The 11,415-nt window shown below is 39.7% G+C and overlaps 1 protein-coding gene across 1 annotated transcript; it reads right to left on the bottom strand.

Annotated features, from left to right (window-relative positions):
* Positions 1 to 1,380: 1,380 nt before the first annotated feature.
* On the bottom strand, positions 1,381 to 10,057 carry LOC106593413 (uncharacterized). The gene is made up of 7 exons (XM_045714263.2): positions 9,282 to 10,057; positions 8,688 to 8,981; positions 8,312 to 8,569; positions 3,496 to 3,656; positions 3,323 to 3,400; positions 3,083 to 3,182; positions 1,381 to 1,893 (listed from the first exon to the last, which is right to left on the bottom strand). Exons 1-6 carry the CDS (start codon positions 9,328 to 9,330, stop codon positions 3,117 to 3,119), a joined length of 906 nt encoding a protein of 301 aa, XP_045570219.1. The 5' UTR covers positions 9,331 to 10,057; the 3' UTR covers positions 1,381 to 1,893; positions 3,083 to 3,116.
* Positions 10,058 to 11,415: the final 1,358 nt, after the last annotated feature.

Here is an 11,415-nt window from a genome sequence, read left to right as displayed (position 1 = left end):
AGAAACTTGACTTACCCAGTTGCGGCCCACTTTTTGGAAGAAAACCACTCGATTTCGTCTCTGCATTATATTGGCATCGAACATGTCACCCTCCCGAGGAGAGGGGGTGACCTTGATAATTTATTGTTAAAACGAGAGGCTGCCTGGATCTTTAATTTAAAGACCCTTGCACCCTTCGGTCTCAACATAGACTTTGATCTGAAGCCATTCTTGTGATTATTGTGACTTTGCCATTGTAATTGTTTGTAAGCTTGTGTAGTCTAAAATGTATCTATGATCGTATGCTATCCATTTGTTTTTTTGTATGGTGTTCTTTGTATGCCATTTTTATATTTGAGAATTAACCAATAATATTAGGCCACTCTTGGCCATGATTACAGACACCTGTGTGTCTTTTGACACTATATAAACGAGTCATCTCGCAGTGTTTGTGATCATACCCTGATGAAGACAGCTTGGCTGTCGAAACGTTGGACATTACATTGGGTGGTAGCCAGAGGAAGGTCCTGGGTGGTAGCCAGAGGAAGGTCCTGGTTGGTAGCCAGAGGAAGGTCCTGGTTGGTAGCCATAGGAAGGTCCTGGTTGGTAGCCAGAGGAAGGTCCTGGTTGGTAGCCATAGGAAGGTCCTGGTTGGTAGCCAGAGGAAGGTCCTGGTTGGTAGTCAGAGGAAGGTCCTGGGTGGTAGCCAGAGGAAGGTCCTGATTGGTAGCCAGAGGAAGGTCCTGGTTGGTAGCCAGAGGAAGGTCCTGGGTGGTAGCCAGAGGAAGGTCCTGGGTGGTAGCCAGAGGAAGGTCCTGGGTGGTAGCCAGAGGAAGGTCCTGGGTGGTAGCCAGAGGAAGGTCCTGGGTGGTAGCGAGAGGAAGGTCCTGGGTGGTAGTCAGAGGAAGGTCCTGGGTGGTAGTCAGAGGAAGGTCCTGGCTGGTAGTCAGAGGAAGGTCCTGGCTTGTAGTCAGAGAAAGGTCCCGCCTGGTAGCCAGAGGAAGGTCCTAGCTGGTAGCCAGAGGAAGGTCGTGATTGGTAGCCAGTCAGAGCAATTAACTCTCCCTCAACAACACACTAACACAGTTTGTGAAATAAACACACATTTATTATTCAAAATATGTGACAGGCACACTTTTTCTTGTGTATTACACGGTTTTCATCACAACGCAATTCGTATGTAGGACACAATTGTCTTTCTTCATAATGCATTCGTGTACATTGCACAAATTTCTATTTGTGGTCGCTAACATTAGCTAAGCTAGGGAAAATCTACATGTACCAAGGCAGCAGCCTTAACCACAAGGCCAATTTCAGAAACAGGTGCTATTTTTAATTAGACAGGATGTGGAGCAATTCCAGAATGCATTGTATTGACTTTGTAAACTTGAAGTTGAACAGTGATGGTTCAATTAATCATTTATTCATTTTTGGGGGGTAAAAACAAGAACTTAAAAAGTTTGACATTCAACATTCCAAAAACACAAAAAAAAGTGACATTCAACATTCCAAAAACACAAAAAAAGTGTGACATTCAACATTCCAAAAACACAAGTTGCATTAACCTCTCTAGGTTAGGGGGCAGTATTTGCATGGCCGGATAAAAAACAATTTAATCTGGTTATTACTACTGCCCAGAAATTAGAATATGCATATAATTGTTTGATTTGGATAGAAAACACCCTAAAGTTTCTAAAACTGTTTGAATGGTGTCTGTGAGTATAACAGAACTCATATGGCAGGCAAAGACCTGAGAAGATTCCAAACAGGAAGTGCCCTCTCTGACCATTTCTTGGCCTTCTACACTCTCTTTATTGAAAACTGAGGATCTCTGCTGTAACGTGACACTTCCTACGGCTCCCATAGGCTCTCAGAGGGCGCCAGAACGTTGAATGATGACTTTGCAGACCATGGCTGAAAAACAGTAGCGCATTTGGTAAGTGGTCGATCAGAGAACAATGAGACGGGGGCGCGCATGCACGTGAAGAGTCCATTTTAGATTTTTAGTCTTTGAACGAAAACAGGATTTCCCGGTCGGAATATTATCGCTTTTTTACGAGAAAAATCGCATAAAAATTGATTTTAAACAGCGGTTGACATGCTTCGAAGTACGGTAATGGAATATTTAGAATTTTTTTGTAACGATAAGCGCCGGGCGCGTCACCCTTCGTCACCCTTCGGATAGTGTCTTGAACGCACGAACAAAACAGAGGATATTTGAACATAACTATGGATTATTTTGAACCAAACCAACATTTGTTATTGAAGTAGAAGTCCTGGGAGTGCATTCTGATGAAGAACAGCAAAGGTAATCCAATTTTTCTTATAGTAAATCTGAGTTTGGTGAGTGCCAAACTTGGTGGGTGTCAAAATAGCTAGCCTGTGATGACGAGCTATCTACTCAGAATATTGCAAAATGTGCTTTTGCCGAAAAGCTATTTTAAAATCGGACATAGCAATTGCATAAAGGAGTTCTGTATCTATAATTCTTAAAATAATTGTTATGTTTTTTTGTGAATGTTTATCGTGAGTAATTTAGTAAATTCACCGGAAGTTTGCGGTGGGTATGCTAGTTCTGAACGTCACATGCTAATGTAAAAAGCTGGTTTTTGATATAAATATGAACTTGATTGAACAAAACATGCATGTATTGTATAACATAATGTCTTAGGAGTGTCATCTGATGAAGATCATCAAAGGTTAGTGCTGCATTTAGCTGTGGTTTGGGTTTATGTGACATTATATGCTAGCTTGAAAAATGGGTGTCTGATTATTTCTGGCTTGGTACTCTGCTGACATAATGTAATGTTTTGCTTTCGTTGTAAAGCCTTTTTGAAATCGGACAGTGTGGTTAGATTAACGACAGTCTTGTCTTCAAAATGGTGTAAAATAGTCATATGTTTGAGAAATTGAAGTAATAGCATTTCTAAGGTATTTGAATATCGCGCCACGGGATTCCACTGGCTGTTGAGTAGGTGGGACGATTTCGTCCCACATACCCTAGAGAGGTTTTAAACTGAGACTTAGTGATATGACCTTGCCACGACCAGCAGAATGAACCACAGAATTTGTAGATAAGAGCGGAGCAAGACGTTGTACTCACAGAGTATCTGTTCATGTGTAGGGTGTGCTTCACATCAGAACATGCCGAGTTCGTTGTTGTGGAAGGCGACCCGACACGGCTCTCCCTTTAAGCGAATACCCTGCAGATAATACTAAATTAAATATGTGTAGAATGTTTGTCCCATGGTATTAGTCTATCATACAAAATGCTGGTTAATTGGGTGAAGTCCATTCAGTGTTGCTGTCCTGGTTTCTGCACATTTGTATAAAGTGTTTGTACCTCAGGAGGGCCCAGTGGTTCTGGCCTCACCTCTGCTGAATCATTCACTGTGGTGTCAGCGACTTCAACGATGACTTCCTAAAGATGAGATATTACAATAACATCAAATCTTCATTCAACAAAGCTTTCAAAGTAAAACAATAAAATGAAAAAAGCCATTTCACAGGAAGTACCTGAGTTGAGTCATCTTCTTTTGAGGATATCCATCTTTTGACCTTGATGATGGCCATTATGGTGACTGCCAATCCAACACAGACAATCACTGATCGAACAATATTGGCCACAATGGTCCTGACTGATAATGCTGAAGCTTTGGCGTCCTTCTCATCAATACCTGAGACCAGTGGTGTAAAAAGTACCCAACTGTCACACATTAGTAAAAATAAAGATACCTTAATAGAAAATTACTAAAGTAAAAGTCACTGAGAAAAATAATACTTGTGTTAAAGTCTAAAAGTGTTTGTTTTTAAATATACTTAAGTATCATAGTAAATGTAATTGCTAAAATATACTCAAGTATCAAAAGTAAAAGTAAAAGTATAAATCATTTCAAATGTCTTATATTTAGCAAACCAGACAGCATGATTTTCTTGTTTTTTTTAGTTTACGGATAGCCAGGGGTACACTCCAACACTCAGACATAATTTACAATCAAAGCATGTGTGTTTAGTGAGTCCACCAGAGGCAGTAAGGATGACCAGGGATGTTCTCTTCATAAGTGTTTGAATGGACCCTTTTCCTGTCCTGCTATGCGTTCAAAATGTAACGAGTACTTGTCACATCCTGATCATAGAAAGATGTTATTTTCTATGGTAGAGTAGGTCAGGGTGTGACAGTTTTTTCTTCTTCTATGTTTTCTATTTCTATGTTGTCAGGTTCTAGTTTTGTATTTCTATGTTGGGGTTTTGTTTGGGATGATCTCCAATTAGAGGTAGCTGGTCCTCGTTGTCTCTAATTGGAGATCATACTTAAGTAAGGGTTTTTTCCACCTGGGTTTGTGGGAGATAGTTTTTTGAGTAGTGTATGTTTCAACTCTGCGTCACGGTTTGTTGTTTTGTTCTTTAGTTTATGTTTATGTATCGCATAGTTTCACAGTGTAAATAAAATGTGGAACGACACACACGCTGCACTTTGGTCCGCTTCTCCTTACGACACCCGTGACAGTACTTTTGGGTGTCAGGGAAAATGTATGGAGTAAAAATTACTATATTTTCTTAACCTCTTCGCTATAGGGGGCAGTATTTTCACGGCCGGATGAAAAACGTACCCAAATTAAACGGCCTACTTCTCGGGCCCAGAGTCAAATATTTGCATATTATTAGTTGATTTGGATAGAAAACACTCTGAAGTTTCTAAAACTGTTTGAATGGTGTCTGTGAGTATAACAGAACTCATATGGCAGGCAAAAACCTGAGAAAAGTCCAAGCAGGAAGTGGCCTGTCTGAGAATTTGTAGTTCTTCTTTTGGATCTCTATCGAAACTACAGTATCTGTGCTGTTACGTAGCACTTTCTAAGGCTTCCATTGGCTCTCTAAAGCGTTCAGAAAGCGCATTGAGGCGTCTCCTGTCTCTGGGCAGATAATAGGAGCTCAGTTTGTCAGAGGTCTGCCTGGTGACTAAGAGATTGGATATGCGCGTTCACGAGACCACGCTGTTTTTTTCTTTTCCTCTTTGAATGAATACACTATTGTCCGGTTGGAATATTATCGCTATTTTACGAGATAAATACCATAAAAATAGATTTTAAACAGCGTTTGACATGCTTCTAAGTACGGTAATGGAACATTTTGAATTTGTTTGTCACGAAATGCGTGTTACCCTTTGGATAGTGACCTGAACGCACAAACAAAATGGAGGTATTTTGACATAACTATGGATTATTTGGAACAAAAACAACATTTCTTGTGGAAGTAGCAGTCCAGGGAGTGCATTCTGACGAAGATCAGCAAAGGTAATACAATTTTTCTCATACTAATTCTGAGTTTAGTGTGCCCCGAACTTGGCGGGTGTCAAAATAGCTAGCCCTGATGGCTGAGATATGTACTCAGAATATTGCAAAATGTGCTTTCGCCGAAAAGCTATTTTAAAATCTGACATAGCAATTGCATGAAGGAGTTCTGTATCTATAATTCTTAAAATAATTGTTATGTATTTTGTCAACGTTTATGATGAGTAATTTAGTAAATTCCCCAGACGTTTTCGGTGGGAAAACAATTTCTGAACATCACACGCCAATGTAAAAAGCTGTTTTTTTAATATAAATATGAACTTGATTGAACAAAACATGCATGTATTGTATAACATAATGTCCTAGGAGTGTCATCTGATGAAGATCATCAAAGGTTAGTGCTTCATTTAGCTGTGTTTTGGGTTTCTGTGACATATGTGCTTGCTTGGAAAATGTCTGTGTGATTATTTTTGGCTGTGTACTCTCCTAACGTAATCTAATGTTTTGCTTTCGCTGTAAAGCCTTTTTGAAATCGGACAATGTGGTTAGATTAACCTGTTAGGGCTAGGGGGCAGTATTGACACGGCCGGATAAAAAACGTACCCGATTTAATCTGGTTACTACTCCTGCCCAGTAACTAGAATATGCATATAATTATTGGCTTTGGATAGAAAAAATCCTAAAGTTTCTAAAACTGTTTGAATGGTGTCTGTGAGTATAATAGAACTCAAATGGCAGGCCAAAACCTGAGAAGATTCCATGCAGGAAGTGGCCTGTCTGACAAGTTGTGTTTCATCTTGGCTCTTTTTATTGAAGACTGAGGATCTTTGCAATAACGTGACACTTCCTACGGCTCCCATAGGCTCTCAGAGCCCGGGAAAAAGCTGAACGATATCGAGGCAGCCTCTGGCTGAAACACATTATCGCTTTTGGCAAGTGGCCGATCAGAGTACTATGGGCTTAGGCGCGTGCCCGAGTCGACCGAATGCTTTATTTTCTTTCGTCTGTTTACCTAAACGCAGATTCCCGGTCGGAATATTATCGCTTTTTTATGAGAAAAATGGCATAAAAATTGATTTTAAACAGCGGTTGACATGCTTCGAAGTACGGTAATGGAATATTTAGATTTTTTTTGTCACGAATTGCGCCATGCTCGTCACCCTTATTTACCCTTTCGGATAGTGTCTTGAACGCACGAACAAAACGCCGCTGTTTGGATATAACTATGGATTATTTTGAACCAAACCAACATTTGTTATTGAAGTAGAAGTCCTGGGAGTGCATTCTGACGAAGACAGCAAAGGTAATAACATTTTTCTTATAGTAAATCTGACTTTGGTGAGTGCTAAACTTGCTGGGTGTCTAAATAGCTAGCCCTGTGATGCCGGGCTATCTACTCAGAATATTGCAAAATGTGCTTCCACCGAAAAGCTATTTTAAAATCGGACATATCGAGTGCATAGAGGAGTTCTGTATCTATAATTCTTAAAATAATTGTTATGCTTTTTGTGAACGTTTATCGTGAGTAATTTAGTAAATTCACCGGCAGTGTTCGGTGGGAATGCTAGTCACATGCTAGTCACATGCTAATGTAAAAAGCTGGTTTTTGATATAAATATGAACTTGATTGAACAAAACATGCATGTATTGTATAACATAATGTCCTAGGATTGTCATCTGATGAAGATCATCAAAGGTTAGTGCTGCATTTAGCTGTGGTTTGGGTTTAGGTGACATTATATGCTAGCTTGAAAAATGGGTGTCTGATTATTTCTGTCTGGGTACTCTGCTGACATAATCTAATGTTTTGCTTTCGTTGTAAAGCCTTTTTGAAATCGGAAAGTGTGGTTAGATTAACGAGAGTCTTGTCTTTAAAATGGTGTAAAATAGTTATATGTTTGAAAAATTGAAGTTTTTGCATTTTTTAGGTTTTTGAATAACGCGCCACGGGATTACACTGGCTGTTACGTAGGTGGGACGATTTGGTGCCACCTACCCTAGAGAGGTTAACGAGAGTCTTATCTTTCAAATGGTGTAAAATAGTTGTATGTTTGAAAAATTGAAATTATTGCATTTTTGAGGTTTTTGTATTTCGCGCCACGCTCTTCCATTGGATATTGGCGAGGCGTTCCGCTAGCGGAACCCCTAGATGTATTAAGTAATGTTGTGAAGTAAAAGTAAAAATTGTCAAAAATATAAATATTAAAGTAAAGTACAGATACCCCCCCAAAAAACTACTTAAGTAGAACTACTTAGTACTTTCAAGTATTTTTACACCACTGCCTGGGACACACAATCTGGGTTACCATCTCAGAGCCAAAAATACAATATTTCACCAATACAATACTACACCAATACATTTGGTCTAATGTGATGATTGTTTACAACAGTCAACATTACTCTCTGGCAGGTACCTCTATTTTTTTATTTTTTTTTATTTAACTAGGCAAGTCAGTTAAGAACAAATTGTTATTTACAATGACGTCCTACCCCGGCCAAACCCGGACGATGCTGGGCCAATTGTGCCTTGCACTATGGGACTCCAAAAAACGGCCGGATGTGATACACATGTATCATATCGTTCAAACAAAAGTCCTTGCAGCCAAGATTATAATAAATAGTTCCAAGTAGATGTTTGCGGTTCTAATTCCAAAAAGAGTCAATGTAAAAATATATCCACAGGGAAAAGCACACGAAGGATATCAAAGCTTTATGCTTAGTATTTTCATTTATTTAGAGCCAGTTTATCAACACCCAACGTTTTGACTAGGATGTTTTTGATGTTGAAATTACTAATTGACTTAGTCATCAAAACAATACCTAGTCAAAACATTGGGTGTTCATGAGCTGGCTCTAAATAAATAAAATACTAAGCATAGACATTTGATATCCTGTGGATATATTTTAACAATGTATGATATCACATCATATAGTATTAAACAATGACAGAGGTATTACAGAATGACAGTACAATATCAACTTGAGGTTCAACTTCTAACCTCACGGGTAGATCCTTAAATGAATGCTAGAATGGGACTTACATATGTCCTCCACGTGTTGAGAGATGGTCAGTGTGCTGACGTGGTTGCTGCTGGTGCATTGGATAGTCCCGTTGCCATTGGAGATGATGATGTTGACCCCAGACAGAGACAGTAACTGTTGTGACAGTGTACACTGACCCCATCCACAGACAGACAACATCCAGCCATCTTTACCTGAACAGTTCACTGTGACATCACAGAGTCCCACACTTGTGTTGAAGAGAGATGTGACATCCATGACTGGTTTGGGAACATGATCTATAAGAACCAATGGAGTTGGGAAAGAGATACCTACATTCATAAGGGGTCTAGAGACTACATTTGTATTAAAGAAACAAAAAGAAGACTTCCAGCACAAACAATGCATAAAACTCACCCAGCACCTTTAGTCTGTATGTGGTAGATGAATATGTCCAGTCTCTCTGATTAATTGCACTTCCTATGTAAATTCTGCTGTCTGTGTTCAACATATTCTTTATACACAGAGAATGGTTCACAGAGTTATAATCCACCTTCTCCTTGTATTTAGGAGAGATCTCTTTAGCATCAACTATTATATCACTGCCCGTCTTCCATTTAAGTCCCTTGAGAATCTCAGGTTCTGCAACAGCCAGACATATTGAACCCCCCTTCAACCCATACTGGTCCACTGAAGGTTCAACTCTGATTCCTAATGAGAGAGGAACAGGTTCACATTTAAACCAAACATGTTTTTAAGTAAAGTATCTCATCTATGTCTTGTGTTCAGATTACTCATGTTCAAAGTATCTCATCTACACCAATCTATGGCTTGTGTTCATATCATTCATGTTCAAAGTATCTCATCTATGCCAATCTATGGCTTGTGTTCCAAAAGGATAAATAATTAGGCTTACAGCAGGATTCCCAGTAGCTACCTCCAAGTCCAAGAGGTATACCTCCTTTAACTCTAGAATTCATTACATGTAAAAGTTATGAAGAGTTCAGATACCTGTGATGATTTCCAGCCAACAGATGTGTAGCAGAAACAGAGTTTTCATCTCAAAATATAGATAATTAGTTTGACTTCCTGTCTATGTCGAAATGATGAGACCGTGTGGTGGTAAACTACAAGTAGTAAGCCTTTCAGGAAGTAAATAGGTGCTCTCTTAGTCAAAGCTGGACATAGACCGTGGCTTACTAAACTCCCCTTCCCCCTCAAAGCATTTTCTGTAGAAGAGCTTGTGGTTTTTCAGAAACTAGGTGGTTTGTGCTGTGGAGGTTTGATGGAAGGAAGTCCTTAGTGATGTGTTATCTGAAGATACACTGTACTGAGCATTGTTCAATATGTTAACATCTGAAATACTGTAGTCAGTTAGAATTATGTTGAATAATTAAATGTATTTATCAATCTGACTCCAATATCATGTGACTAAATGTAATAGGCCCTATGTGTCTCTGCCAGAACATCACACACACATTCTGTCATCTAATTATCACATTCTGTCATCTAATTATCACATTCTGTCATCTAATTATCACATTCTGTCATCTAATTATCACATTCTGTCATCTATTTATCACATTCTGTAATCTAATTATCACATTCTGTCATCTAATTATCACATTCTGTCATCTAATTATCACATTCTGTCATCTAATTATCACATTCTGTCATCTAATTATCACATTCTGTCATCTAATTATCACATTCTGTCATCTAATTATCACATTCTGTCATCTAATTATCATATTCTGTATCTTATTATCGCATTCTGTATCTAATTATCACATTCGTACATTTCAGTTTGAGGACAGGAAAGGAAAAGCGGCTAGCTCAACAGACGGATTCGACCCAGTCACTCTAAAAAGGGAATTCCATTACACATACAACACAGCAACACATGTCAAACTGTTCGTCTCTTCATGAGCTATTGATATAATCCATGCATGACAATAAAAAACTCCTACAATTACATTCACAACGTCAGGTCCAAGTTTAATCACTTTCAACCTGGAGGGTGGTGGGAAATTGGAGTCGTCTCACTGTGAGGGGTGGAGTCTCCACCAATATAATAATGGGGGCATGGAAGTTTGTATGAATGAGATGTTTGGCAACTTTGGAAATCACTATGCCCATGTCACCATAGAAACTGTGTCTCACCATTCATTTCAGATGTGTACGGTGTTGGTTAGCTCCCTCTCCCTCGCTCTTCCCTTCATACATTATCCCAGAAATCCTGGACCCACTCCAATTTGCATACCGCCCTAACAGATCCGCAGATGATGCAATCTCTATTGCACTCCACACTGCCCTTTCCCACCTGGACAAAAGGAACACCTATGTGAGAATGCTATTCATTGACTACAGCTCAGAGTTCAATACCATGGTGCCCACAAAGCTCATGACTAAGCTAAGGACCCTGGGACTAAACACCTCCCTCTGCAACTGGATTCTGGACTTCCTGACGGGCCGCTCCCAGGTGGTAAGGGTAGGTAACAACACATCCGCCACGCTGATCCTCAACACGGGGGACCCTCAGGGTTGTGTGCTCAGGCCCCTCCTGTACTCCCTGTTCACTCATGACTGCATGGCGAGGCACGATTCCAACACCATCATTAATTCTTAGGGTTAGGCGACCCGCTAGTGGGATAACTTCTGGTGAAACTGGAGGGCGCGCAATTCAAATACATAATCATAAAAGTTATAGATATTAAACATTTATGTACATACAAGTGTCTTATATCTGTTGAAAGCTTAAATGCTCGTTAATCTAACTGCACTGTCCGATTTACAGTAGCCATTCCAGCGAATGGCATATTCCATGCGATTGTTTGAGGATGGCGCCTCACATTGAAATATTTTTCCACCGGCACAGGTTTCATAAATTCACAAATAGCGATTAAATATTCACTTACTTTTTGAAAATATTCCTCTGATTTGTCATCCAAAGGGTCCCAGCTTGTCACGAGGTCTACCGAAGGTGGCTCCTCTCCCTGTTTGGGCGGCGCTCGGCGGTCGTCAGCGCCGGCCTACTAGCTGCCACCGATCCTCTTTTCCTTTTCGTTTGGTTTTGTCTGGTTTTGTGTTACACCTGTTTTGAGTTAGGTAATTAGTGGGGTATTTAGTCTTGCTGTCTGGGTTT

Source organism: Salmo salar, chromosome 01 (assembly GCF_965601325.2).
Source record: "Salmo salar chromosome 01, fSalSal1, whole genome shotgun sequence".
Classification (NCBI taxonomy): domain Eukaryota; kingdom Metazoa; phylum Chordata; class Actinopteri; order Salmoniformes; family Salmonidae; genus Salmo; species Salmo salar.
Note: the sequence above shows the minus strand (reverse complement) of the source record. Positions and strands in the feature narration are given on the sequence as shown.